This window comes from Thermobia domestica, chromosome 6 (assembly GCF_964235325.1).
Source record: "Thermobia domestica chromosome 6, izTheDome1.hap1.1, whole genome shotgun sequence".
NCBI classification, from domain to species: domain Eukaryota; kingdom Metazoa; phylum Arthropoda; class Insecta; order Zygentoma; family Lepismatidae; genus Thermobia; species Thermobia domestica.
Genome location: NC_137459.1, coordinates 194,298,741 through 194,325,693, shown reverse-complemented (window position 1 = coordinate 194,325,693; position 26,953 = coordinate 194,298,741). Strand labels below are relative to the sequence as shown.

Below are 26,953 nucleotides of genomic sequence, written 5' to 3'. Positions count from 1 at the left end.
ACGGACATTATTGCCCTTATTGAAAATATAATGATATGACTAATTCTAAGACAGGTATATCGAGAGAAGTATTCTTTAAATTTGGGAATTGTGATAAACAGAACTTTAACATAAGGCGCGAAATTTGAAACAATACTTTGAACTTTATTCACAGCTCATAGTTTAAGATAATTTGTGGTGATTGATTTCACCTTGAGCTTTAGAAATCTGATAGCTAACCTTGCTGAATCTTATGACTCATTGTCTTAAGGGAATACATTCTACAACACTGAAATTTAGTCACAAGGTGATGTAGTCTGACACTGGCAAAGTTATCGTTGATGCAATTTGATTGGTTGGTCACTATCTTTCGTGCAATCTGATTGGCTGATCACCTTCTTTCGCGCAATCTGATTGGTTGATGATTTTCAAATCTTTGCTGCATTCAGTTTTTTTTTGTTTAACATTTAAAAAGTTTTTGAAATTTTGTTTGAAACTTTGGTTTTCATTTTTTTCGTTATTTTTAGTTTGAAAATTTTTGTTTCAAAATTTTTTGTTTGAAATTTTTGTTTCAATTTTTTTTATTTGAAACTTTGGTTTAAATTTTTTCGTTTGAAATTTTTTGTTTGAAAATTTTTGTTTCGAAATTTTTGTTTGAAAAATGTTGTTTGAAATTTTTGCTTCAAAATTTTTGTTTGAAATTTTTGTTTCAAAGTTTGGTTTGGCATTTTTAAAAGTTTGTGCGCTCATTAGTAAAGAACCGGAACTGTTTAGAACAAAAACCTCTGGCAATATTGTTTATCATGGTGCAATAGTACACGTCAGAACATGGGGTTGTACTTGAAATGAAAAAAAACACAAATCATTGAAATGGATCGTTTTATTACAATGCACTTGTTAATCACATACATCCATACCAGATAAAGGATCTGGATATTGTCGATACAATGTATTTTGAACTTCTCGCACTAGCATATAATTTTAATTCCAGTTGAAGTCTTTTAAGGTCTATTGCAATATCAATTGGTGGAAACTCAATGTCCATTTGATCACAAATAAACTGTTTATCAATACAGGTATGGACGCACGAACGATGTTGGCAACCATCACAACATCTAGATACATGTTGTACAATATGCATGACACATTTCTCAAAATAGTACTTTTTCAGGAATATACATGTTTTGTTGCACACTTCCACTGCATGTTTAACACACTGGAATACGTTGATGAATTTGTTCCATTCCGTTTGCGTTAGATACACCATGTTGCAAGGGACATGCAATGTACTCTTTTTACGTAACAGCACCATCTTCTCTTCGAGGACTGTACACAGCACCACTTCATGATTTGAGCCTAATGATTTGACTGTGGTCACATTTAGCTCGTCATGAAAATAATCATTCATTTGGTCGACTCGTGAACATAATATTTGTCATTCTTCAAAGTTCAGTTGTACACCAAATTGTTCTGTTTTGTCCAATCCAATCACTGGTTCAAATGTTCTAGCACTGATACCAATCATCACATGGTCCCGGGTTCAAACCCTGCTCCCGCCAAGTGAACTTTGTGGTGGACAAACACCGTGTGCGTGGGTTTTCTCGGGGTTCTCCCGTTTCATCCCACTTTCTTCATTCCACCATTTCATTCATGTCTCATCATTACCGTCTCCTTTAGCCTAACCGGCATAACCGTGGGACGTAAAACTCAAATATTTCATTTCATTTCAATCATCACATGTTTTGTATGAAATGTATTTATTGGATAATAGCTTGCGAAGATGAATTCTTTATCGTTAGAAGTACACATCTCTCCTCCTGAAACGCACTTGCTCAAATGATTTCATGGGCTGACACTGTATTGGTTGATTTATAGAACTACGGCTGACGTCATTGGAAAGAAATGTGCTGACGTTTGAATTCATGATTTATTCACAGTTGCTGACGTCATGCTGACCAACCAAATTCATAGATCGCATTCAGCATACAACTACGTCTGATGTCAAAGGAATGTCCTGACGTTTGAATTCATGATTTCATCACAATTGCTGACAAAACCGGCTGTGTACTAAATTCAAATTGATAACTTCGACCCAAGAATCTTTGTAACATAAAGATACAGATCCGGTATTTAAGAAACGCAGCAGTTCTTCTTGTTTTGATGCTTCCATGGGTAAATATCTTGCTGGTAAAATTATATTGTTATCATTTTGAAGCTTCACTACGATTCTTAATCCAAACTTTGTAGGGATTTTTTGGCTAGCTAAGATTCTATAAGGTACATTCTGTTGTAAATCAGTAATCTTGGTAAATGATTTCATCACATCACGTGTGTTTAGAAACTGCAGACAAGTAGCCATGATGACGTTATTATGAATACTAACTCGAACGATACTTATATATGATGCAAAAACTGATGACGTTGCATTATCATGTTCTGACGTGTACTATTGCACCATGATAAACAATGTTGCCAGAGGTTTTAGTTCTAAACAGTTCCGGTTCTTTACTAATGAGTGCACAAACTTTTAAAAATGTCAAACCAAACTTTGAAACAAAAATTGCAAATAAATAATTTTCAAACAAAAATTTTGAGACAAAAATTTCAACCAAAAATTTTTCAAACAAAAGTTTCGAATCAAAAATTTTCAAACTAGAAATTTCAAACGAAAAAAATTCAAACCAAAGTTTCAAACAAAAAATTTCGAAACAAAAATTTCAAAAAAAAATATTTCAAACAAAAATTGCGAAACAAAAATTTTCAAACTAAAAATATCAAACGAAAAATGTCAAACCAAAGTTTCAAACAAAAAATTTCAAAAACTTTTTAAATGTTAAACAAAAAAACTGAATGCAGCAAAGATTTGAAAATCATCAACCAATCAGATTGCGCGAAAGATAGTAATCAGCCAATCAGATTGCACGAAAGATAGTGATCAGCCAATCGGATTGCACGAGAGATAGTGATCAACCAATCAAATTGCATCAACAGTAACTTTGCCAGTGTCAGATTATATCACCTTGTGACTAAATTTCAGTGTTGTAGCATGTATTCCCTTAAGACTATGAGTCATAAGATTCAATAAGGTTAGCTATCAGATTTCTAAAGCTCAAGGTCAAATCAATCACCACAAATGATCTTAGACTATGAGCTGTGACTAAAGTTCAAAGTATTGTTTCAAATTTCGCGCCTTATGTTAAAGTTCTGTTTATCACAATTCCCAAATTTAAAGAATACTTCTCTCGATATACCTGCCTTAGAATTAGTCATATCATTATATGTTCAATAAGGGCAATAATGTCCGTCAATTGTTTACCTGAGTAGAACCAACTGTTTTCTGCAAGTGTGTACTCAAACTTAAGAAGTACCACAACAAAGGAAATGAATCCCTGTACAGTACCTCATCAAGGTCAATCACGTGATACATCGTATTGCTTACGTTTATATTTGGTCCATAGGCTGGAATAATCAAAACCAATGACACAATTTCATTTGTCAATTCTCAAATTATCCTACAAATTTCAATGTACCAAAGTCCTGGACTCCTAATCCCATCATAGGTCAATAACTGATCACGTGATCATACTCATAGTTGACAATGATTTACCCAATGAATGAGATACTATCCAATTTTAAGAACAATTACCAATTATTGATACTACAATAAGAAATGTACCCCTCCCAAAATTTAAAAAATGAAATGAAATCTTTGAGTTTTACGTCCCACGGTTATGCCGGTTAGGCTAAATGAGACGGTGATGATGAGTAATGAATGAAATGGTGGAATGAAGAAAGTGGGAGGAAACGGGAGAACCCCGAGAAAACCCACGCACACGGTGTTTGTCCACCACAAAGTTCACTTGGCGGGGGCTGGGATCGAACTCGGGACCCCCTAGCACCAGAGATAAACGCTCTACCACCGAGCCACCGCGGCCCCTCCCAAAATTTAAGATTGGTACACAAATACACCTGTGTCTTATGAAAAAGTAATAAATCCTGTACTTATTCAATAACCTTTAAATTTTGAATGTTTGGCCATAAGAGGAACACCAACATCTACAATGGATCCTAGGAAACGTTTACCGAATTTTGTTATTTGATAATTCCCAAATTTAAAAGGGAACATAAACATATGAAGGTGATAAACCTCTGTACATACCCATATACCGTGTTAAATCCTTATCAAACGGGGTCAAAACCCTCCGAAATTTGATTTTTGGTAGTTCTTTACCCATGAAAGAGGAGGAGGTGGACCATCCGAATTTATAGTGATACATATTGAAGTCCTGTACTATGATACCAAGTGCTTATATTAAACAATTTCTAAAACCGAGTGGATGAGCCAAGATACCCCTCCCAAATTTTTAAAGGGTGAATCAATGTACCCATGTCTTATGATAGGAAATGAACCCATATACATGACCATATAACCATATAAGATAATCAAAGGGAAGAAATTGGGCCAAAATCCAAACACATGGTACAACATATTGCTTATGTTTATATTTTGGCAATTTTTTACCCATAAAAGGGAACAAGGTTTACCACCCAAATTTATCATGATACATGTTGAGGTCCTGTACTATAATACCGAATGCTTAAACTGAAAAATTTCCAAAAATAAAAAGATTGGCCATGGTACCCCTCCCAAAAATTTAAAGGGGTGCATCAATGTAGCTATGTTTTATGATAGAGAATGGACACCTATACATGATCATATAACCACATAAGGTAATAGGACCTCATCCAAGGGAATAAATTGGGCCAAAAACCAAACATGTGGTTATATTAAAATTTGGCAATTTCGTACCCATGAAAGGGAACGAGGTGAACCACCCAAATTTATAGTAATCTATATTAGGGTCAAACTATAATATCAAATATATAAAATGGGCGATTTCCAAAATTTAAGGGGTGGGCCAAAGTACCCCTCCCAAATTTTTAAAGGGGTGCACAAATCTACCTATGTCCTATGATAGGAAATGGACACCTGTATACGCCCATATAACTGTATTAGGTAATAGGACTCATCCAAGGTGATAAAATGAGCCAAAATACCAAACACGTGATTGTAGTAAAATTTGGTAATTTTGTGCCCCTAAAAGGGAACGAGGTGGACCACACAAATTTATAGTAATATATATATTATTGTCCTATACTATTATACCAAATGTTTAAATTGGGCAATTTCAAAAATTTAAGGGGTGGGCCAAGGTACCCCTCCTAAATTTTAAAGGGGTGCACAAATGAACCGATGTCTTATGATAGGAAATGGACACCTGCATACGCCCATATAACTATATAAGGTAATAGGACCTCATCCAAGGTGATAAAATAAGCCAAAATACCGAACACGTGGTTGTAGTAAAATTTGGTAATTTTGTGCCCCTAATAGGGAACGAGGTGGACCACACAAATTTATCATAATACATGTTAGGGTTCTATACTAATATACCAAATGTTTAAATTGGGCAATTTCTAAAATTTAAGGGGTGGGCCAAGGTACCCCTCTAGGGTGCATTAATTTACCCATGTCTTATACAAGGTAATGGACCCCTGTATACGTCCATATAACTATATAGGATAATAACACCTCATCAAAGGCGATAAATTAGGTCAAAAACCTCCGAAATTTTAATATTTGGCAATTTTTTACCCATGAAAGGGAACGACATAGACCCCCAATACTGATAGAGGTGCATACTATGGTCCTAGGCTACCATACCAAATTTTTAGATTTGGCAATTTCCAAAATTTAAGGGGGATGGTCCTATGTACCCCTGCCAAAATTTAGGGTGTGGGCCATGGTACCCTGCCAAAATTTAGAGGGTGTGGTCCTACGTACTCCTAGGTTATTGACCCCGGGCCAGGGACTATGGATCCTGAGGCAGGGACCCAGTTATCCTCAGGTGTGGCCATTACTACTGTAACTCTTGGGCCATTTATTTACCATTTCTGATTCTCTTTCTGCCAATGTTTTGCTCAAACTCAACATTTGCACATTTTGTTTTGCTTTTTTTTTTTTTAAAAAAAAAATCATATATTGGGATAATTGGCAAATTCATATTCACCCTATGTTAGTCCATAAAAGGTTACAAGCTCTTCCAAAATATAGTCATTCAGTTTTGAAATGTATATGGATAGGTATAATTAACACTGCTTGTAGTTACGAAGGGTTTGGCGATTGAAAGGAGCTCAAAGCTCACATTTTACAGAGGTTTTTGAGGAAAAAAAAAAACGATAAAATTGTGATGCGCCAGAGGATGACGACGATATGGATTTCCATTTAGTAGATGATGGAGAGGAGGTTACATAATTCAATTTTTTGCATATTTGGATCCTTTGTTTTCAATTTAGAACAAAATTAATGTAGCTTTTATGTATCCATGTTCATTTGTGGCAATCTTGTGCAATGTATAGTTGATAATACACCCCCTCCAATATTTTAGTAGGCATAATACTGATTTCTGACTCTGACTCCCTTTCTTTCTGATACGTTTTGTATTTTGAGCCTCAACAAAAGTGGCCGCTCGTCCAGATGCAAAAAATGTTATTTCCATTTACATAGGCAAAACCTGTTAAATCCAAACTATTTTCTTCAATAACGCAATTCACAGACTAGTGTGATTATACAGCTTTCGACAGACCAACACTCACATTATGCTTAATGTTTTCTAGTTTCTAATGTTATTTTACAATTATGACGTGTTTAAACAGTTTTTTTTTTGTTTTGTCACAAATTTTAAAATGTGAAATGAAATGAAATTTTGAGTTTTACGTCCCACGGTTATGCCGGTTAGGCTAAAGGAGACGGTGATGATGAGAGATTAGTGAAATGGTGGAATGAAGAAAGTGGGAGGAAACGGGAGAACCCCGAGAAAACCCACGCACACGGTGTTTGTCCACCACAAAGTTCACTTGGCGGGAGCAGGGTTTGAACCCGGGACCCCAAGCACCAGAGGTGAACGCTCTACCACTGAGTTTTAAAATGTGAATTTAACGGGTTTTGCTATTCACCTACTCATATATATTCGTATATATCCATGGTCCTAGTAAATACATAAAGGAGTTTTGGTAATCCTAACTCCTCGAAAATAGTTAATATAATATTAATCTATTTATTTTTCATTTCTTAATTCTTTATATACTAGGGAATTTTCTCCTATATAATTTCCCTCTAGTTGAATTTCCAAGATTTTTTTCTTATTGTCCACCATTTTAGGAGTAACGGGAATTAGGCCAAACGAGGATCCTTTTTTCGCCTAAAATGGCGGACACAAATCTTATAATTTATCTGTCATAAAAGTGTCAGATAATTGGTTAGGCGAAACGAGGATTAGGCCAAACGTGGCGACACGAGGTACGGCTGTGGTATTCGTCAAGAAATTCCAACTCGTTATCATTAAAAGTGGGAATTCCCAGTACAAGGCATGAATCATTTAACTTACATTTTACGTTTGAAGCTTCATTAAACTTTCAAAATAAGAATCCCACCTTGGTATTGTGGAAGACACACCAATATCTTTGAAAACTTTGCTTGTTGTTGCGGAACTTGCAGTCGAAATCCCCAAAATCATGCGATCAACATTGGTGCCGTCACGTAATGTTTATAAGTGTTAGTTCCTAGTATATTGTGTGCAGGTTCGTAAACTGCGTAATATTTTATTGCCAAGATCAGACCTATTTTGTATTTTGCATATTATGGAAAATAACAAAATACACAACGAAATCTATTTCAAATATAAGATACAAATTAGTTTTTGAAAAGGTATTTAAAATATAAAATACAAAATGGTATGTTGTATTTTAAATGGGTAATTGAAATACATTCATTTGAAATAAGTCCCAGCAGTAATACTTACGAAGAAATTAAATGTCGATTGAAAGCAAGAAATTCGTGTTATTAATCCGTTCAAAATCTCTTCTTGTCGCGAATCATGTCCTTGAATTTGAAGGTTAAAATATATGAAACAATAATCATGTATATTGATCTGTATGATTGCGAAACATGATCACTTACTCTGATGGAAGAACACAGACTTAAAGTATAGTAATTGAGAACACTATCCTGAAACGAATATTCGGACCCAAGAGGAACGGGAGTGGAGAATGGTGCAAACTTCATAACGATAAACCACATAATATATACGGTTTACTAAACATTGTTAGCATCATCAAGTGTGGGAGGCTCAGGTGGGCAGGTCATGTAGCTAGGATGGAAGAAATTAGAAACGCTTTCGAAGTCTTGACTGGAAAACCAATCGGAAAACGACCATTAGGAAGACCGAGGCTCAGATGGGAAGTCAATATTAAGATGGATCTCGCAGAAATAGGAATACAAAGTAGAAACTGGATCCAGTTGACTAAGGATAGAAGTCAGTGAAGAGCTTTTGTGAACGCGGCATTGAAACTCTGGGTTCCATATGCCATAGAGTTAGTTTAGTTATTAATAGCACCCGAAAGTTGAGGAAAGCCTCTCTTTTCTACGGGTGCCCGAGGACGAGGCTTAACATATTTGTTCATTTTGGGTCATTGTAGGCCAAAAAAGGGTGGATTTTATTTGTCATTTTCTGCCTTTTTCGAAGTTTTTTTTATTATTGGTCTTTTTAAGCTTTTCATAGGTATTAACGTCTTTTCTTGCACTTCATCTTTCAACAATGAATTTACTGGCCAACAACTCGAATCACCACCTCCTCTTAAACATCTTTTCTTTAGTAAAAAAAAATTCAAAATATAAGAAATTCTTGAACGACAGGAGTGATAAGACCAGATCTGCAACAATCACTATTAAGATAAGAAAGCGTAACAATGTCCTCCAGCAAGGAAGGTGAGGTGGGGAAATTTTATTATTTTAGTTTGTACTTCAGTTTGTGGAAAAAGAACAGAACGTTAACCTTCCAGAAGCTTGTATTTCTTGAGCATTATATTCATTAAATATGTAATTCTAAATAAATTGGTTCTTATTTTTCCGTCTTTTTTTCCCAATGTTTAGGTTCTTTTATAGATATTTAATGTCTTTTTATAGGTCCCTTTTAGGCAATATTTAGGTCCTCAACTTCCGAGCCCTAGTGGTTGTTAAAATTTCCTCACAAAACCCTGAATTACCGTACCGGAAATTATTCAATGATGTAATCATCAATATGTATATTAAAAGTGAGTGTGGTTTGTCCGTGCGGACACAAAGGCTCCGAAAACAAGACCCGGGGCCCCATGGAAGTTATATGATATCGTAGCCCTGTATCTCCCATCCATGAAGAAGGTTTCGGTTTAGACCAGCAGGGATCCTAGAGGGAGAAAACGCTCCAGCAATGGTGTTACTGTGCTAAAAAAAAGGTTAAATTTTAACGACAATGCGTGCATTTCTTTATTTTCTTTTTCTATGTTGCTTTCCTTTCTACACGAATCATTATTGATCGAATATTTCAGAATGTTCTAGAATTATCAACAATCTCGGAAAATGTTACAGATTGTTATAGAAGTTTCCCAAAGGTTCGAGAATATTCTAGAATTTTCAGAATGCTCTACACAAATCATTATTGATGGAATATTCCAGAATGTTCTACAATTATCAACAATCTTGGAAAATGTTACAGATTGTTATAGAAGTTTCCCAAAGGTTCAAGAATTTTTGGGATGCTCTAGAACCTTCTAGAATGATCCAGGTAGTTCTAGAATGTTCCAGAATGTTCGAAAGTGTTCTAGAATGTCACCACTAGGAATGTGTACATTAAGAATACGGGGTAACTTTTATTAAAGTTTACAGGTATCATTATCTTTATCCTCAGGTCCTCCTCAACCTAGTTAATGTTTTGAAAGGAAAATCTTAGGGCTATTTCTAGATGATGGGAGCCAGACAAGAGAACATACCTTATCCTAACCTAACCGAATCTGAGCTACTAATACTATTTGTACTACTACTACTACTACTACTACTACTTACTACTACTACCAACTACTACTGCTACTATTTGTTATACTATTACGACTGCTACCACTATTATTGGCAACTACTACTATTACTATTTGTACTATTACTAAAGGCTGCCTCCCATATCTAAACACAATTATCTATGTGGCGCCACTGAAGTTTACCTGTTCCATTTTGAGTATTTCCATGCGCCAACACAAGAAGAGTCTATAGAGAGTAGCAATACTATTTCTACAAAGAAACGTGTTTAAGAGTTACGGTAAGAATTGCTCATTCAGAAGCTTAATTAACTAAAATTATAGATTACTGAGAAACAACTTTTCTTGGAGGTAAATTGACAGAAAATTAAATACATGTAAGTTTCATCTTCAAATTACTTAATGCTCTTTGGCACCAGTGTGCTCAAATAGTACTAAAGAAAGTTAAGGGTATTCTTCTATATTGCCTACTGGATTTCAATATGGCGTCGGTCTGGCAGCTCAACGAAGCATTTGCGCATTGAGTGACTATTACTACGTTACTTAGCAGCTCGAACTGAATCTTGTCACTAATTTTCATCAAAATTCAACTGTCACGGTTTATGGATCTTTCTCGTTAGTTAAGTATGAAACAAAATGAAAATAACATTAAATAAAAACCAGACTTTCCTTTCACTACAATTTTCTTTATTCGAATTTAATAGCATTATTGTTGCCTTTCTTTTTAAATAAATTTCCGTTCGCCAAATTTTCCATTATTGCATAACCGTGCACTTCATACATAAAGGTACGAAACTTACTAAATAGTCACAGATCAATTTATAGCGAGTCACCTATATCCTATAAACATATCTCCCCCGTGCGAAGAACGGGCATTTCAGCTAGTATAATTAATAAAATCAGATACATCGTAATTTTAAATTATATTTCAATCGTTTTAAGTTAAATCCATCTAATAGTATTAGCTGAAGCCGTGGTGGGTAAGGCGTCTAACATAGATAACATTTCTTTGTGGCTCATGAAATACATGTGGTCACTCGGAGGTCACTACTAATTGAGTTATTTATTTTTAAAAAAGAGTGCCAGTACCTTAGCAGTACTGAAATATTGCCTCTTGTGAAATCACTGAAATCAAGCAGTGCCGGACGTGGTCAGAGGAAGTGTGTATGACCATTCATATTCGTTAGATTGTATTGATATTTCAGTGTCCATCTAGCGTAGTGAGGACAATTCGGAGAGGGGGGCTACTTGAGAGACAAGAAGTAGCGAACTCGGGTTTAGAAAGCCAGCATTAATGGCTTGGAGACTCGATATGCTGAGCACTCATCACCTCAAAGCCATGCGTACGACAAGCGGTGGCGATTTCGTAAGATTTTCCTAAGAAGACATTTAATAAATGGGAGATGAAAATAGTATTGCTAAAAGTGGTAAGTCAGGTTCAGGACGATCAGAGAAATGACCCGCGGCACTTTCCCTCCGGGCCTCCCACTGAAATCATCATTGGTCGCAAGGTTCTTTATGGAGTGTATTGCCAGGAGCAATGTTTCAGTTTATTAGAGTTCCTTTCCCCAGAACAAAAGGGAAAATCCCTTTGTGTCGACCAGCTTGAGTGATGTAAAGAGACTAAAATAAAGCTTGCATCAAAACTAATTTTTGTTATCTGTTCGATTCTATAGTACCTGTTTGCTCGAATATGTGAGCGGAGTTGATAGCTCACATATGATCTATTTCACAGGCGAATTTCTTGGAACTGCATGTACGAGGTCTGACGGATATATACTGGATTGTATAGGACGTATTCATTATGTTATAAAATAATTTATATATCCAGAAAAAAATGTCGCAGAAGAAACCTATCACGAGTGGTATGAAAGCTCGGAATTTAAGGACACAAAGTCAGGAAATTGTATTTCAAGCGTATACTTAATTTTAAAATGTACAATGGTCGAGAACCGTCATAGAATTACTTTTCCAAATGTCAAGACCAAACAGCTCAAGCATGTGGTTTTAGCAAATAAACTGTACCATGAATTTGCAGTAAAGCCAAGAGGTCATCCGGAGAAGATTTATTTGAGTAGCCAACGAACCACAACAAAATAAATAAACCAGCGACAAATCTTGATGATTTTCAGAAATATATTGTTCATAAAAGCGTGCTTCAGTTTTCCTCTGCAAGTAAAGTAGAGTAGGTTTTGAGATACAAGAATATCGTATATGGAGTCTCTAATATTTACGTTGGGGATGTAATTCTTTAAAATCCATGGTTTTTACTACTATAAAACTAACAAAGTCCGTAAGATTCTCATGGAGAGTGGGATACTAATAGAAAAAATAATTCGTCTCATTATATGCCACGTGGGATCACCAAACGCTCGTTTCTTGCAGGAACGCAAACGGATGTTTCTTTTGAAAGGAACTGGCGATTATTATGAGGAAATGACAGCTGATGTATTTAAGGAATGGTTTGTTAATAAACTTCTCAATTTGTTAGAAAAAATATTAACAATTGTTATGAATAAAGCAAGTTATCACTCAGTTTGCCACAACAAGTTACCAAACACTCGAACAAGGAAGCGAGACAATAAAAAGGATCAATGATAGGTGGAATTCAACTAACTCCTTCCTACAGTTAGCGAAGCTGTTGGAAAGAGTGCACCCTTTCAAAGGGAAGGGAGAAACATACGAACTCTACAAAATAGTAAATGGAATGGGCCACCAGGTGAATGAGTTAATTTGATCTCAGATGAAACGTGGTGGAACAATACGTTCTGTATATCGGATTTAGAAAGACTGATGCATGAGGAGGTGAATAAAGTTGCACGGGAAGACTGAAAGGCTTCTGTGAGACCCGTTGAGAAGCTCCAGGAAGACTACTTTCAGAAAGAGATAGTGCGGGACGAGAAAGCTGATCTATTATAATTAACTTACAGAAAGCAGTCTGTACTCTCGCTAAGTGGACTTCGTGGTGGACAAACACCGTGTGCGTGGTTTTTCTCAGGTTGTCCCATTTCATCTCATTTTCTTCATTTTATCATTTATTATAATTATTATTATCATCTTTCTTCATCATCATAGCCTTGGTGAATAAGTTGGACATTAAAAAATCATTAATTCAACATACCGCTGTTATGCCCTGTAGGCTAAAGCAGAGAGATAATAAATGCGAATTAATGATGAAAAATAATGTAATGAAGATAATTATAAGAAATGAAAAAAAACGTGAAAAAAGACACGGAAACGTTCCCACCACAAACTTGTAAGGATGCTTTGCATCGGAGGAGAGTACTGTATCACTGCTCCAAAATGTATTCTGTATGTACATCTCATCAATTGCTGCATAACACGTAATGTTTCTTTGTGCGAGACTTCCTTGTCTAGGAATTAAAAACAATGTTGGGGTGTTGGCCTTAAGTATGCAGGGTTCCCAGTTCGATCCTCGTGTGGAACTGAATGATTTTATAAATTGCGTACCTATGTCAACTAATTTGAAATATATCTACATTCATTTGCTTGTGATATGAACATCCGAACAGAAGGACATATTTTATTTGTATTACGTTTGTGACAGAGAATAGTATTTTTAATAAGGGACGAGAAGACTAGAAGACGTTGTCATTTTTTTGTATTCTTACAACATAGTGCATGCTGTTATTAAAACGAGTGCCTTTGCTACATGCAACATTCGCCCGCTGAAAGCTGGCTTCCTCACCGAAGGTTTGATCGCCGTGCGGAATTATTGGACACCATACGTCAGTTAGGTCAGATCATTACACATCGATAAAACGTGGACAAGGTGAGATCAAAAAATTAGGGTGAGTGTAGTTGCACAGTGCCATTTATCAATGCTGTATCTATTTCAACTCGTAATCCCTGTAGCCTAAACCTTTAGAACGGGGAACGGACAGAATGGTAGGACAAAATGGCAGGGGACATAATGGCAGGAAATAATGACAGGAGGACAAAATGGCAGGCGGACGAAATGGCAGGAGTACATAAAGGCAGAAAGTATAATATGAATTCTCGGGTTTTAAACTATTTTGGTTTTTACTTGGTAAATGAAGATTTCAACATAAATTTTCGATTTATTCATTATGTTCCAAAATTCGAACTGCTGATAATATTTCAATTCTGAGAATTCTGATGTCGTAAGAATTAATAGAGTGCCACCAAGATTTCTGCCGGAAGTTTGAAATGCTCATGAGGCAACTCTGTCTAACAATCCTCGCACAAATAACTTATGTGAGGGGTGGAATCATAAGTTTTTCCATTTGGTTGGACACAACCACCCAACGGTATGGAAACTCGTACGAAGCCTCCAGAAAGAAAATTCCACCGTTCATTCTACCATTTCCTAGTGTGAAAGAGGACAATACCCCGTCAAGAAAACTAAAAAGGTTTATGTTGATCTGCAGCATAGATTGAGGATTATGACACAAACAAAAGATCTCTTCAGGAATTCTTACGGGAATTGATCACAACTTGAAATTAACGACAATGTAAGTATCTACTCATTCTTGTGACTGCAAATTGTTTTTATAGTCTATTTTACGGTATATTTTATTATATAAAATTAACGACGGTGTAAATAATTAGCTATTCTTTTCTTAAGCCTGCAGAATGTTTTTATAGCATATTCAAGAATATGTGTTATAGGATGTCCACGACACTGTAAGTAACTAGTCATTCTTACGACTGCAAAGTGTGTTTATATTCTATATTACGATATATTTTGTTATATAAATTTAACGCCAATGTAATTATTAGTCATTCGTTCAACTGCAAAATGTTTTTATATTGTGTTCTAGTATATGTGTTATAAGATGTTAACGACCTGGTACCAGGCCGGTAGCCAGCCCAAAAATGTAGGGGGGCCCGGCTGAAGTTAGGGGGGTTGATCCAACCATATTATAGTTCATCACCATATTATAATAGGTAAAAACTTTAGGGGGCTGGAAAAATTTACGGGGTTCCGGCCCCCCTAAACCCTCCTGGATAGGGCCTGCCTGGTATGTAATTAGTCATTCTTACGACTGCAAAGTGTATTTATAGTCTACATTATGATATATTTTGTTATATAAAAATAAGGACTATGCTTTAGTCATTCATGCGAGCGCAGAGGGTTTTCATTAGTGCTGTCGAAATCGTTTTTTTTAAGGGAAAATCGCTTTTGTTGTTTCGGGTTTGAAAACCGCATTTGCGATTTCGGTTTTGAAAATCGCTTATGCGGTTTCGGTTTTTAGAAAACTGTTTTCTCTCAGAAACCGAAAACCGCAAATGGCACAAAAAATCGACAGCACTTGTTTTGACAGTGTATTCTAGGATATATGTTATAGGATGTTCATGACACTGTAATTAACTTGTCATTCTAACGACTGCAAAGTGTGTTTATAGCCAATATTACGATATATCCTATCCTAACTACGTATATATAAAACTACATAAGCTGACATAAATTATTGAGCACTTCCTGTAGGGCTACAATTATTAAATTTGGATTGATTGTAGGTTTCCAGAACTAACCCACAGGAAAATTGCCAAAAGTGAATATTTTTAACTTTAGAGGGTCTAAAGAGGGGATGAAGAATTTGCCCGTTTTCGTTAGCGTTACCTAAGTGAATCATCAGAAATAAAAAAATTCCAACGTTGAGTGGTTTTATGTGGAACTGAAATCTTTCCCATGTTATTTATCATATATGGGACGTCTTCTACACCCCCAAATTTTTGAGCACTTCCTGTAGGACTACAAAGATAAAATTTGGCATGATTGTAGCTTTCCGGGACAAACTCACAAGAAAATTACCTACAATGAATATTTTTAATTTTTTAGTGGTCTAAAGGGGAATGAAGAGATTCCCATGTTATTTAAACGGACGTTTCTTGGGGATATAAAATCTTATCTTTTAGAACGTTGAAATAGGAAAATAAACGATAGAATTATAGGTTTAAAAGATGCGACACCGTAGGCCGAGCAAAGATAGTGTGGGGGAGGCGAAGCCTCCGGATGAGCAGATTCAGAAAATACGAAGAGCAAGTTCACGAAATTCGTTGTTGATGCAAAGGCCAATAGATAAGAAATGCGAAGCCCTAGGCCGAGCAGACCTTAGGGTCTGGGGGCAGAGCACCCAGCTAGCCAAAGGCTAGTTTTGTTATATAAAATTAATGATGTAAGGAAATAATTGTTCATTCTGACGACTGCAGAGTGTTCCTTATAGTCTGTTCTCCCATATCCGTTATTATTGAGAATTAAGAAAGATGTACCAAATTTCACAAAATTAAATCCCCACGTTAAGCGGGTTTGCATATCCAGGCTCCTAACTATGAAAACATTTACGCTCAGTCCAACCTCAATCATTTCACGAATTCAACCTTTTTTACGTATGTTATTAGGACATAATATCGATTGTGATTTATTCTAAAAACACTTTTATACATTGCAAGAGCTGTAACGTCCAAATATTTACTGAGAACTCATAGTCGTATCGGAATAAACAAAAGCGAGTATGGAACAGTAAACTGCTTTCACAAAAGGAAAAAGATGTGCAAAAGGCATACAAAACGGTCGAGTGGTTTGGGTCGATACACTATCAATCACATGTTTGTGAGTTCAAACCCTGTAGCAAATTGTTTCTTTTTTAAGTGTCTTCCTATTTTCATCCGGAGGCTGAAAATATTTCTTCGAGTAACTCATTAAAAAATTCTTTTGTTTCAAATTCGATTAGAACGGAACATTATATGAATTGCGAATCTTAAATCCATAGCTAAAAAAATGAAGTATACTCACTACTCTATTATCCTCTGATTTGTAACGAAACACTATTTATAAACAGTGGTGACTTCAGAAAATTATCCTCGGGGGGAATTTCAATATCCGGGTGTAGGGCAAACATTGGTAGTCCACATTGAGTACGATCGAATATATGGTCCTGAAGGCGGAAATTTCTTAGCTCGAGAGGGTCTCAAATTCTCCCTCAGATCACGTCCTGAAAGCATCATTGCTTAAAAGCTTTTCGTAACAAATATAATATTACACTTGTTTCTCGTTCTACATTTAGAATTGGCAAAATCATAACTTATAGAGGATTATAATAAAAGCATAAAAATTACAATACCAATCATGTATAAATTATCCTGTAAGTTACCAACTTTGGGTCAGATTAAAACTCAAATATTTGTTTTCGGATTGCACTTAGAAGTAAGTCCTCTCTATATAATCCTGATTGGAAAGCCATGTTTAACACTAATTAATTAATCAATATTTATACGATTTTTTTTTTATTTTACTATTTTTACTATTCTATATTATATACACTTCATTTCCAAAATCAAAATCTCGAAAATGTATATTGTACGAGTGCAGACTCGCAAGTAAATGATTATTAATCATATATATTGGTCTCTATTCGAAATTCTATTTAATCGAATCCGACAGGAACACAGACAGAAATATCGAGAACAGGGGACAAAAAAGAGAGAAAAAAACGTTGTACCCGTCGAGGACTCGAAGTAAGTTCGAAGGGTTCTTTCTCAGCCGAACGCCTTAGACCACTCGGCTATGGTAGCAACTAGTGATTGTAGCAGGCTGCGAGTAGTAGTTCTTATTACAAAATAACATTTTCTATTGCCTAAAATTTAAACCTAATTTACCTTAATATAATATATATATTAATTTGTTTCATGAACGTTTACGTTACTTTGATGAATGATGTATGTTGTTGATATAGATTCTATTACACGTTCTTTCGTAAATATTATAGAAAGTATCAGGGTTATTTATGATCTTTTATGGAAATTGACTGGCGCATGCGCAGTACACAGACAGTTCAATTGGAAGGCGAGGAATGAAACGCTTACACACTGTTAGAATGTTTCCCTCGCAGCAGTAGTTCCCAACCGAGGGACGGCGGGACGCACTTCCTCCTCCTGGGGTGGCGTGAAGGGTTTACGAAGTCTCTTCGTTGTCTTATATTTCTTGAATGATTATACACAATATCCAGTCACATCTTCTACACATTTGGAAGTGATAAATCGTAGTATAAATAAACCGTCCTCCACACACAGTGATTGTTGCTTTTCCAAGATTATAAACTGAAACACTTTTTATTTCAATAGAATATAAAAGTTTCAATGGGAGGGGTTACAACCCCCTCAACCCCCTTGGTCTTCGATATGTCACCGCCTAAACAGTAACTTTCAAGTTAGAATCGAAAAATGGAGCCTACTAAATATATTTTTAGTTCATTATAAATTTTCATAAATAAAATATCCACAATTACAATGACAGTAAATGCTAAGTAATTATTGTAAATCTTTGTACTTTCATTTTTCCCTCTTTCTTCTCAATTAAGCTTGAAAAATGTAAAAATGGGAGGTTAAGAACTTCAAATATTACCTATATTTTAGCGTATTACGGAATTATATTTAATAGAATCCAGCAGGATCACAAACAGAAACGTCAAGAAGAGGTAAAACCAAATTGTATTGGGGTGGGAGTCGAACTACTGTTGAATGGTGCCTCAGAATTTCTAGCCGAATGCCTTAGTCCACTCGGCTAATGTGACAAGTTAATAATATAGTAAGCGTGTTTCATGTTCAATCTTTTGTTACAGTATGAAATTTATTTTGTATTCTCTGAAGTTTAAGCCTATTTTGGCCTGATGTAATAGTCTGTTGAAATTGTTTTATGTTTACGGTATTCTTTACTTTGACGAATGATGTTGTTAATATAGGTTCTATTACGTATTCGTTCACAAATATTACAGCAATTGTCAGGATTATTTATGATCTTTCATGAAAATTGACTGGTGCATGCGCAGTAGAAACAGAAAGATGCACTTTACCGACATTTGTCATACACGCCAGAACGCAACTTTCTAAAAGGTTCTCAAAATACCTCGTTCTAAAGGTTGTGGAGAATGTCTGTTGCTCTGAGAGGAGAAATCATAGGCTGAGCAAAAATGGGACAAACTGTGCCTCAGATTGCTAGAGATCTGGAATGTGACAAGAAAACGGTCAAGAAATGGGTTCAGCGACATGAAGAAGGTGGTGAATGGTTCAGGTCTCGGTCAAGAAGTGGAAGGCCAAAAGTGACAACTGCAGCTCGAGATCAAGCTTTAGTTACAGAAGTAATCAACAAACCTCTACGCCACACGTCAATCCTCTTGGACAAAGCCAGAGAATATAATTGTTCTCACGAAACAATAATAAGAAGATTATTGGGGGCTGGTCTACACTGTTCAAGACCCACTAGGAAGACTCTCCTGACTGAAACTCACAAGGCCAGACGAATGGAATGGGCACAGAATAACATAACCCAACCTTAGTCATATTGGGACTTAGTCATCTGGACCGACGAGAAGGTTTTCAAGTCTAACCAACAAGGCAGAGTTATATTGTATAGACCGCGCGAAATCCAGGTATGCTGAACAAAATATTATCAGAACTTCTTTTTCAGGACGAATATCAGCACACTTTTGGGGATACATGACGGCTGCTGGTCCTGGAGATTTGGTTGCGGTGCCTGAGAGAATGAACAGCAGTGTTTACATTAATATCCTCGAAAATACGTTGTTACCGTCCTTAGAAAGAAACTTCCCCGAACAGGAAGAATATATATTTATGCATGACAACAGTGCTGTTCACACTTCCCGGCAAACACGAGAGTGGCTAAGTGAACATCCAGAGTTAAATTGTATTGAGTGGCTCCCTCTATCCCCAGATTTGAACCCAATTGAACATCTGTGGGCCTACATGGTGCAAGAATGGGAAGAGAGACGTGAAGACAGAGACCAAACGTTTCTTCAAAATCATGTTATGGAACTGTGGCAACATTTTCGTGACACACCGTCGTATTGCTCGAGACTTGTATCTAGTATCCCCTCCAGACTTCAAGAAGTTACTGACTCTGGAGGTGACTACACGAAGTACTAGTGTGTTATTTTTTGTGTAAACATTTATTTAAGTTTCATTTATTTATTATATTTTTTCAAGAGCAATACTTTCGTTCTTCATTCTTTTCCTTTGCTTGTTTACTTATTAGTTCGTTAAAACGTTAAGGAAGAGTAGTATATCTTCAAAAAGTATTTGTGAATTTACTTTGAATGTTTCTAATAATACGTTTACTTTTTTTCTTACTCTATATCATGCTCAATATTACTTTCATTTCAGTTAATTAATAACTTTATTTCACATCTCGGATAAAAGTATTATTGCCTTTTTAACGATGTTTTTCCTTTTGATTGTGTAATTTCTAGTTTCATTGAATTATCTCAATTCGAATGAATAAATCACATTTTGTTTATTGTCCCTTCCTTAGCTAAGTTCGAATTCGAGAACAATGTGGTGTAATACAGGCCGGTAGCCAGCCCAAAAATGTAGGGGGGCGGCTGAAGTTAGGGGGGCCCGAACCAACCATATTATAGTTTATCACCATGTGATAGTTCATTTGCAAGCCTACCGTGGAAATTTTAGATGGGGCCCGCAAAAATTTAGGGCGGGCCCGGCCCCCCTAGACCCCACTGGATACGGGCCTGGTGTAATATACGTTCTTTATTCCTCATATTGTGCAGTAATGACAATATTAATTATTTTTCATGAGTCCAGTTGATTTGTGAGAACTTGGACAAACATTAAACTGGTGATTCTTTACGCAAGCGTAAAACACATTTTAGCTGTTCTTTATACTTCACAGCGATGAAACATTCTAGCAGTGTGTTAGCATTTCCTTCCTCGCCTTCCAATTGACCTGTCTGTGTACTGCGCATGCGCCAGTCAATTTCCATGAAAGATCATAAATAACCCTGATACTTTCTATAATATTTACGAAAGAACGCGTAATAGAATCTATATCAACAACATACATCATTCATCAAAGTAACGAAAACGAGTTCATGTAACAAATTAATTGATATACCGGTATTATATCAAAGTAAATTAGGTTTAAATTTTAGGCAATAGAAAATGTTATTCTGTAATAAGAATACTACTCGACGCCTTTGCTACAATCACTAGTTGCTACCATAGCCGAGTGGTCTAAGGCGTTTGGCTTGTAAAGCACCATTCGAACTTACTTCGAGTCCCCGCCGGGTACAACGCTTTTTTGTCTCTTTTTTTACACCTGTTCTCGATATTTCTGTCTGTGTTCTTGTCGGATTCGATTAAATAGCATTTCGAATAGAGACCAATATATATGATAATCATTTATTTGCGAGTCTGCACTCGTGCAATATACATTTTCGAGATTTTGATTTTGGAAATGAAGTGTATATAATATTGAATAGTAAAAATAGTAAAATAAAAAAAATATTCGTATAAATATTGATTAATTAATTAGTGTTAAGCATGGCTTTCCAATCAGGATTATATAGAGAGGACTTACTTCTAAGTGCAATCCGAAAACAAATATTTGGGTTTTAATCTGACACAAAGTTGGTAACTTACAGGATAATTTATACATGATTGGTATTATGGTTGAGCGCCAAAAGGGCGTAACTGTCGAATTTTCATATTTTGAGTTAATGCTATGAGGACATGTATAATGGATTGAATTTTCTTGTACCAAGACGCCTTAATGAAAATCTCTATCCTTGGAACGTTATTCGAAAATGATATAAAGGTATAACTGAGTTATTAGCATTTGGTACTGTGCCAGAGAGGCACATATCACTTAAGCCTTTAAACTAATAAAATTGCAGTTACGCCTTTTTGGCGCTCAACCATCGTGTTTTTAATATAATCCTCTATAAGTTATGATTTTACCAATTCTAAATGTAGAACGAGAAACAAGTGTAATATTATATTTGTTACGAAAAGCTTTTAAGCAATGATGCTTTCAGGACGTGATCTGAGGGAGAATTTGAGACCCCTCTCGAGCTAAGAAATTTCCGCCTTCAGGACCATATATTCGATGGTGCTCAATGTGGACTACCAATGTTTGCCCTCCACCCGGATATTGAAATCCCCCCCGAGGATAATTTTCTGAAGTCACCACTGTTTATAAATAGTGTTTCGTTACAAATCAGAGGATAATAGAGTAGTGAGTATACTTCATTTTTTTAGCTATGGATTTAAGATTCGCAATTCATATAATGTTCCGTTCTAATCGAATTTGAAACAAAAGAATTTTTAATGAGTTACTCAAAGAAATATTTTCAGCCTCCGGATGAAAATAGGAGACACTTAAAAAAGAAACAACTTGCTATAGGGTTTGAACTTACAAACATGTGATTGATAGTGTATCGACCCAAACCACTCGACCATTTTGTATGCCTTTGCACATCTTTTTTTGCCTTTTGTTATATTAATTTACTGTTCCATACTCGCTTTTGTTTATTCCGATACGACTATGAGTTCTCAGTAAATATTTGGACGTTACAGCTCTTGCAATGTATAAAAGTGTTTTTAGAATAAATCACAATCGATATTATGTCCTAATAACATATGTAAAACAGGTTGAATTCGTGAAATGATTGAGGTTGGACTGAGCGTAAATGTTTTCATAGTTAGGAGCCTGGATATGCAAACCCGCTTAACGTGGGGATTTAATTTTGTGAAATTTGGTACGTAATTAGTCATTCTTACAACTACAAGCTGCTTTTATAATTTAAAGGATATGTTATAGAAAATTAAAAAAAAAAAAACTTTGTCATTCCTGTAACTGTAAAATAATCTTATAGGTCTGTACTTTGATATGATTGCTTTCAATCTATATTTTATTTTAGTCAAAATTGTTATAAGACCCAGATGTCAATTGGAAGATGGTTACAAAGAAATAAATTTAGGAAAAAAATTAAGATTTGTTAAGTTTGGATAACTTATATTTACCCTCTTCTACGCTCTTGTTCAATTTAGCTATATTTATATGCTTTGGACATTCGAGGCAGAAATGACTAAATCGAGATCCGTTACCTACTAACAAACACAATAGGTGAAACCTAAAAGTACGAGCCCTAGGAGTTATAATTTTTGCCAAATTAATTTCCTGCCATTTTGTCATCCTGCCTTTATTTCCTGTCATTATGTCCCCTGCCATTTTGTCCTCCTGCCATTTTGTACTAAATTCTTTAGTACAGTCAGTGTAGAGTTTGAACGAGTTGACATGTTAATTTGGCTTCCAGAGGCAGAAGAGAGAGGACGCGTTAAGAAGTTATGTCGCGCACCACAATAAGTTTGGTTTTAAGCTTCAAAAAGTGTCAACGATTTGCCGCAGGTATCCATTTTAAAGAGTCTGAGTAACCCTCTGATCCATATTGGAATGAGGGTAGAAGTAAGGAATATACTTCCCCCACCGGGAAACAAACTCGGGCGGCCCAGTTGGCAGGTAGTTGCCTTAAGGATTAGCTGTTCATTTGCTTCCCTATAAGTAGAAAGTAAGCGTTGTTGTTGGTAAATCAGAAGTTACTACAATGACTTGCAGTGTTATATAAAGAAAAGAAAAAAAAAGAAATTAAGGAACTAACAGCATAAAACTACAAGTTAATTACGATATGTTACTTAAATATTAAGTTGAATTTTATGTTTGTATTAATTCAAAACCAGCAGAAAGGACAAACATTCCTTTCTTGGTTTTCATTAAAAAGTAATTTAAAAAAAAATAATACTTATGTATCTACATCTAAAACTATTCGTTGTATAATTTCAGATTTCTGAAGAATATGATCCCTGAAGAACATGCCTTAACATTTACATGGCTAAACACGAAAGTTATTCTCAGTGGGCTCTTCTTTCTTCTGCTTACTAATGTCACAGGACCAGCATATGGATGGGCAGAATACAGATACTTTCCAGGTAGGATGTTCATCTACTATAAGCAGAATGTAATTAGTCTAATATACCAACTTGTGTAACATTATCGTTTATGGCAACCGTCAACAGGGAATTGAGCTGCGACCCAGAGATTTAGTTCTAGTTTCCTCTGTATTCCATAATTTGATTCATTTACCTCTGATTTGCTTATACATACACACACCCACACCCACCCATACACATGGGGTATTCAATTAACTCGAGTGACAACGACATCAACACATGAGTGGCGGGTGTCACTTTGGAATTTCACTCTGCATTTCATTTTTAATCTGTTAAAAATGTAAAAAAGTAAATAAAGATAAAATAAAAAATAAAAAGGAAACGTTCAGAATTCCACTAACCGTGTAAACTCAGTTCAACATTATCATGCTTTTTTTTATAATATGAACATAAACCATCAGGCTTAATTTATCTTATTTTAACTTACAAATTTGTTTCACAGAAATTGAAAGCAACTAGGGATTGCAGAAATTTCAAGGTGAAGCAACCTAAATTCTTTGATTGTAACAATATTTGAAAACAACAATTTAGATGATAACGCTAGAGATGTTAAATAAATTGGAAAACATCGAAGTTCGTTTGCTGGAAGAACAAACAATCGCGTCCAAAATCTTGGTGTTGGTTTACTCTTGGTTTTCACTTAATTTAATCAAATAAATATTAATATAATGCATAGACAACATGCATATAATTTATTTGTTCTGTTAAAATTCTACATTAAAGACATTGCAAGTCACAAGAAAGTAATTGTATATAGAAAAGTTTCCAACCAAGCCGACCAAGTTTTTTAGAAAAAAAAAGTAAAATATATTTATTCCTTTGTATATGATTGACACTTGGAAAAAGTAAATGTGTTATACTTAAAGTAATTGATAGAAATATCGGTCAATATCTTGAGTAAACTTTCAATATTTGGTGATTTGGTAGGTTATGTCCTAGTAGGATAGGGTTTTTGACAATGACCATGTGAATTCCACGATACCTGAGTCGAAATGTATGTTCACAGAACTGCCGATAAACTCTCTAGCATTTCAAAATTGTATGTTAATATACATTTCAAAACAAGTTTTGTTTTTTTGTTTAACAGTTTGCTAAGGTATTTTTATTCAGCAATTATTTTCAAGTTTATATTGCTTTGTACTTTTAAACCGTGTTTGATCCAACCTGATTCAAATGTTGATCTTTACCGATTATTGTGATTACCTAAAACATCAAGATTGTCAAAATTACACGAAACAAAGAAAGAACATAACTCAGAATCATTAACCTTAACACGAGTATTATGGCTTATTAGACCTTACAAGTAATATATTTTTCTCTTACTTCCTTATGATTCTTCAGTTATTTCTTGGAATTTTATGTGCCAAGGGTTACTTTGGTTCAAAAGAGAGACTTTTCTATCTTTCAAAAGGACTTCAATCGGAAGTTGAAGATCTCCTTGGATGAAGCATATAAATATATTACCCTGTATTATTAATGTGTTGTTAGAATGAGGTCCTCTTTTGACTCGTTAATAAACGGATGAAAGGAATATATATTACCTGAGTGCATAATTTTGTCTACATTCTAGCTATTAAACTTGGAAAGGCCCAGACGTTACGCGTGAAAAATGTTTATTTATGTAAAAAATAAATTCTAAGATTTTAAATTTTGAAGGAAAAATAATGTGTTAGAATAATGGAACGCCAAACCCCAAACTGTTGTGAATCTCTTAATATTAAATACAGTATTATCAGCGGTGAAAATCAAAAGTCACGGAAGATAATAGAATATTACAGTCTCATTTTAGAAGATAGTTTTAATTAACTTACAAGCAGAAGGAACTTTGTTACCAAATCCCGAACATAGAATTCACCAAGGAAAACTTCAAAGAAGTTCGAATGTCTGGAGGAATTACATATATGCAAATGGTTAAGAGCAAACTCAAACTCACTGCTCCGATAATTCATGGACTCCATACGTAAAGAGGAAATTTCCATCCAAGGATAGATAAGTAGATCAGACCCCTAGATTAAACTCGGGCCAGTAAGACATTTTTAGAGAGGTGAGAAGGGCAATATTAAGTTAGCAGATACAAAAGCCTTTTTTTTTGCCAATTGTGATCATTCTTTATGTATTTTTACGTATATTGCATAACTTTATTAACTACAGTAAATATACTTAAAATAAATATACTAAATACTGTAGTGTATAAATAAATTAATATGCTTTGATGTGTATTTCGAGGAATTGAAACCACTTCAAAAATCCAAGGGATAGGAATTGCCCCCTTGCACTGCCGTGCGGGTGGCCATATCTCTGACACGGGAGGGTCCCACAAGTTTTCGCTAAAATCTGATTGCCGCATAGCACATCTCATCAAGCATCATGACAAATGAACATGAGCAAAATTTAAGGTGCTATGGACCAGAAGGATAGGTGCTAGGGAGCTTCAAAATATGAATATCCAAAAAATTATATCATGAAATTAAGTACGTTTAAAGTAAATATCTTGAAAATCGTTAAAGCAATCTTAACAAAAGTTGCGTAGTATAATGAGAACAAAATGCCTTATCACAAACCACAAACAGTATTGCCATAGGTAAAGCAAAGTTGCCAACTCAGCATAAAATATTTTATTTGAAACAGCACCATATACAATTGTGCACAGATTTAAAATACACTAATATCACTAAACATAGCAGTGAAGTGTAGAGGTACAGTGTTGCACACTATTGGAGCCACATGTACTGAAAATGTACAATAGAGAAGTCTGATATGTGGCAAAAAAGGGTAGTAAAGGAATGCATTAGAAACAAGTGAGGATTTTGTATTCTGTAGCCCCGATGAATAAGCAGACAACACGCGAAAACAAAATAATACACACGAGGAAAGAAATGCGTGTTTTCTAATTCTGTAAACTGATTCTCGATTATCTTATCAATATTTGGAAGAGTAATTTCTTGGTTTCTGTCTTTCGTGTTGAGTGACATATTCTTACATTTCTCTCCTACGTAGCATACGATTATTTTTGTACGCTGTAATACTTTCATATTCACATTGGAAATATTTTATTACTACCTCATTTCGTTTTTAGTCGGCCAGGATAGCCGTGTGGTCTAGAAGGCTAGACAACCGACATATTAGGCATCACGGGTTCCAATCCCGCCTCGGGATATGTTTTTGTTGTAATTTTCACCTTATATTGCATTGTAATCATTCTCTCCCATAGTAATTCGGATCCCACTTTACACTCCTATATAGCTTCGGAGCTGACGCAGGACGT

The 26,953-nt window shown here is 35.3% G+C and overlaps 1 protein-coding gene across 1 annotated transcript in view; it reads left to right on the top strand.

Annotated features, from left to right (window-relative positions):
• The window catches only part of LOC145687753 (uncharacterized), an 810,237-nt gene that overhangs the window by 736,217 nt on the left and 47,067 nt on the right, over positions 1-26,953 (top strand). The window contains exon 5 of the mRNA XM_081761200.1: positions 23,522-23,667. Within this exon, the coding sequence (XP_081617326.1) occupies positions 23,522-23,667 (146 nt within the window). The remainder of the gene's footprint in view (positions 1-23,521; positions 23,668-26,953) is intronic.